Source organism: Alexandromys fortis, unplaced genomic scaffold (assembly GCF_014885135.2).
Source record: "Alexandromys fortis isolate MF-2015 unplaced genomic scaffold, M_Fortis_MF-2015_v1.1 scaffold_21, whole genome shotgun sequence".
Classification (NCBI taxonomy): domain Eukaryota; kingdom Metazoa; phylum Chordata; class Mammalia; order Rodentia; family Cricetidae; genus Alexandromys; species Alexandromys fortis.
Window position 1 is genome coordinate 7474626 of NW_026067905.1, and position 4251 is coordinate 7478876.

A 4251-nucleotide genomic window follows, 5' to 3' on the forward strand; every position below is an offset into this window, starting at 1 on the left:
CCCCCCCCCCCCCCCCCCCCCCGCCCCCTTAAATCCTGCGGTCTTCTCAACACACATCACCAAAAGCGTTCCTTTCTGGTTTGGGGATTTGCAATAAAAAAAAAAAAATCTATTCAAAGTCAGGCTTCTAACAAGTGTAACTTGTTAGACCTCTGAATAGAGAGGGGTGAAATGTAGTTGAGTCTGTCCACCTCAGGTTGGCCTCCAGCTTGTGGTAATCCTCCTGCCTCACCCTCCACACTGCTGTGATTACAAGTGTGAGTCACCGCACCTGGGGAGAACTTGTAAGTTTTAAATGCAAGCTATGAGATGCAAGCTTATCGAAGTGGCACATTACAGTAGCTGAGCTAAGTAACTATCGAAACAGACAGCTGGTTGAAAAGAAAATACTAATGTGTTTGTCCGGCAGAAGCAGAAAAACCCACACACTGCAGAAAAACAATTGAATAAGAACAGGAAGTAAAAAGGGGAGTATTAGCGTGGTCACAAAAGGAAATGACCATCCATCCACTCCAAAGGCCCACACATGAAAATGTAAACTGCTTTAACATAAGGGCTAGTAAGCTAGATCTCTAGTGCTAGCGTCTATCCATTTCCACACTACTTTGCAGTAGTCTAAGGATAAGCATTCTGCAGAGAAAATGACTCAGAAGGTGCTGAAGATAGCAAGCATGATGCGGCCTTTTTATTTGCACTAAAGAAGGGGAAAATAAAAAAAACCTTATATCGTTTAAATTCTCAAATATGTTAAGGATTTTCAGATTTGGAGCTAACGCTGTCAGGAGTAAAGAGTCAGGGGGCGGTGTCTAGAGCTCCGCCCACTGCTTGCTGTTTTCAAACAGGTCCGCTCCCAGCCAATATAAGGCTCTTGCTTGCAGCCTGTGGGACAGTCTTCTCTCGTTTCAATCCTCTCCCGTATTCCACCATGTCTGGACGTGGTAAAGGCGGCAAAGGACTCGGGAAAGGCGGCGCCAAGCGACACCGCAAGGTCCTGCGAGATAACATCCAGGGCATTACCAAGCCTGCCATCCGGCGCTTGGCTCGGCGCGGCGGCGTCAAGCGCATCTCCGGGCTCATCTACGAGGAGACTCGCGGTGTCCTCAAAGTGTTCCTGGAGAACGTGATCCGGGACGCCGTCACCTACACCGAGCACGCCAAGCGCAAGACAGTCACGGCTATGGATGTGGTCTACGCGCTCAAGCGCCAGGGCCGTACTCTTTATGGCTTCGGCGGCTAAGTGCCACCACCGGCTTCAGACCTTCGGTCTCTTGCACCAACACCCCAACCCAAAGGCCCTTTTCAGGGCCCCCAAGGCATCAAGAAAGGAGCTGGGGATACTTGCATAGGGATTGGAAGAGGGTTCCCAACCCCGGGCTAGGTTATAGTTCCTTGATTGTAGCACATGCAAATCAGGCCGCGTGAGAGCACGTTCTCATTGGAGCAGTGGGCCATTGGCTCCGCCCGCCGATGGACAACGTGATGCGGTATGCTTGCTGAGTGCTGTTAGCCTCTGTGTATAGGCTATGTGAATTTTTTTTTGCTTGTTTCTGGGTGCCAGGCCGAAAGCTGACGATGCGTGGTTCCGTCCCGCCTTGCGACCTCTAGACCTGCGAAGGGGTGACTCGTGGCGTGCGCTCTTCAGAGGGAAAATATTGAAGACTCACATCCCTTAGGATAGCGGGAAACTGAGGAGTGGGGCGGAGCCTTGGAACCCTCAAAATAAAGTGACCCTGTAGCGTAAACTCGATTTTCTCAACTGTAACTATTTACCTGCCCCTAGATGGTGTCTTTTGGGGCCAGGAAAGAAATCGGGGTCTAACTTTAGCTCAGTCTGGTCAGCTCCCTGAATTCGTGTACAGAGACCGGGATTTAAGTCTCACTGAAGTCTGCTTTCTCAAGTCTCCAGCGGGTAGTACTTAAAGAACCCGAGCTGCTCTTAGAGACCTGTTGGTTTCTCAGCACCCAGGTGGGTTAGCTCACAGTCACCTGTAACTCCAGCTCCAGGGCGCCAAAATGCGTTTGGCTTCCTTGGGCACCTGGGCTTAGATCTGCATTCCCACTCTCTTCCGTACACAAAACTTAACAGTAATATTTTTCAATGCCTAGGTTTTTTGACATTTGAAGTTCACTAGTCTTCTCACTGGCATAGGAGATGGGAGGCATTTCTGGGGTTCCCTCAGCAGAAACCTGGGATTTCATTAGGAACGATGTTCTGTGAAATGCTTCCTCTGTGGCATGCAGGAACTTCGTGCCGTTCTTCAGCAGCAGATTTACTTTAAGTATTGTTAACGAACACTTCGTAGCTGTGGATGGGACGGCGAAGAATAGAAACTTCGAAGCTGGATTTGAACTTGGCCCTGTGCGATTTTACACAGCTTCATCTTATGGACCCCTGTTTCTGCCAGGCAGGCTCCCCTGTCCCATTACTGACCTTCTCACTTCACCTTCTGAGCGTATGTAACCCTGGTGTAGATTTCAGAGGCATGTTAGTCTAACAAACTCATTTCTTCAAGCAAGTGAAAAACTGAATTGCTTATTCTCTATCTTTAGAAATATTTTCAATTACAATTATTTGGTTTTATATTTTCAAATTCTTTTATTTTTACTTTTTGTCCAGTGGACTGTTTTTTTCCTGAGTTAAGTTTGGTGATTTTCATTTTCTTATAAAGCTGTATGTTTTATCAAAATATTAAATACAAAAAATGCAACAAATGTTTATCATCCCCCCATTTTAACGAGTGTTTTTAATTATGTGAGAAAATATATCAAATATCTATATTACTAGCAAAGGAAAGTGAAATTTGCATTTAATGTTATACGAATAACAAAAATCGCATTGGTGCAATCATTGTAGAAATGAGTTTGGGAATTTCTCAGAAAGCTTAAACTTGTACTACCATATAATCCTGTCCCACTCTTGGGTTTGTGCCTAAAAGACTCCTAGTCACCATTCCTGGCATACACAGGCCTCCATATTTATTGCTGCTTTATTCATTACAGCCAGGAAATGGAGCCAGCCAGTGTGTCCGTCACCAGATGGATGGGTGAAGAAATTATGGTATGGTATGTGTACCTGAAGGGTTTTACTTGGTGATAAAAGTGAACAGGAAGATAGTGGAACAAGAAGTCAGTATGTTAAACACAGACTCGAAAAGAAAAACCCATGACTTCTTCAATGTAGACGTCTGTGTCTGTGTCTGTGTGTCTGTGTGTCTGTCTGTGTAGGTCATGAAACTAGAAAGAAGATGCGGGGGAAGAGCATGAAAAACACATGCTCTGAAAGCAGAAGCCAGTTGCCTACATGTGGGAAAGAAGAAATGAGCCAGGCTCGCGGCAGGCAGAAAGGGAGGGCAGTTTACTATAGAACAAAGTATAGTGAATTGGGCATGAAAATTCCACAACGAGATGAATGTCGGCTATTTACACGACTTGGATGGCAGGGACAGCTTGTGGCACTCCAGTGGCTAGGCCCTGCCCCCAGACTGTCATAATGGCCATTCCCTAAAGGCTATAAAGGCCATTCCCAGCCCTCTGAGGTGGGAGAGTGGCCAGGCCCCGCCCTACAGAAAAAATTCCCACCAATCCCCGGGCCTGCCCCAAGATCAAGCCACATAATTCCTCCAATCCCAAATCACCCTGGAAAACTAACCTCTCCCCCCCCCACCCCACCCCGCCCCTCATCCCCAAGAAACCAAGAAACGCTACATAATCCTGTCTTCTGCTTGGTTCTCTTGCTGTAGTGGTATATTATTTGATTTGTATTTTGATCAGTAAATCTTGCCTGAAGACCAGAAGCAAAGCTAAAGCCACTAGAGGTCAGGCAGTGGTGGCACGCACCTTTTAATCCCAAAATTTGGGAGACAGAGGCAGAAGGATGTCTGTGAGTTCAAGGCCACCCTGGGCTACACAAGACCAATACAGAAACAAATCCAGGTGGTGGTGCCTCACACCTTTAATCCCAGCACTAGAGGGAACATAAAATGGGAGGAGAGAGAGGCTTAGTCTGCGGTCACTTAGCTTTGGTAGAGTCAAGACTTCTCTAGTGACTTGATTGCTTTGCTTTTCTGGTTTTCCGGTTGGAACCCCAATTTCTGTCTCTGGGTTTTTATTATTTGTGTTACTATCTGCTGCTTCTCTCCTGGGCAGAGGTAGCCACCCTTCTGGGATTTTCCCTCTCAATTCCTCCTGTGAGATTTGTTTACTTTATTCCTCGGCTCCCAACTGCCAGGACACCTTCTCCCCCTCTCCCCC

General features: G+C 46.9%; 1 protein-coding gene across 1 annotated transcript; it reads left to right on the forward strand.

Annotated features, from left to right (window-relative positions):
• The first annotated feature begins 897 nt into the window (after window positions 1-897).
• H4c16 (H4 histone 16) lies at window positions 898-1264 on the forward strand. The gene has a single exon (XM_050135231.1). The coding sequence runs from the start codon at window positions 926-928 to the stop codon at window positions 1235-1237; it is 312 nt and encodes a 103-aa protein (XP_049991188.1). The 5' UTR covers window positions 898-925; the 3' UTR covers window positions 1238-1264.
• The last annotated feature ends 2987 nt before the right edge of the window (window positions 1265-4251 follow it).

Excerpts from the sequence above, each read along its gene's own strand:
- H4c16 (XM_050135231.1), top strand. The coding sequence starts at position 926 with ATGTCTGGACGTGGTAAAGGCGGCAAAGGACTCGGGAAAGGCGGCGCC.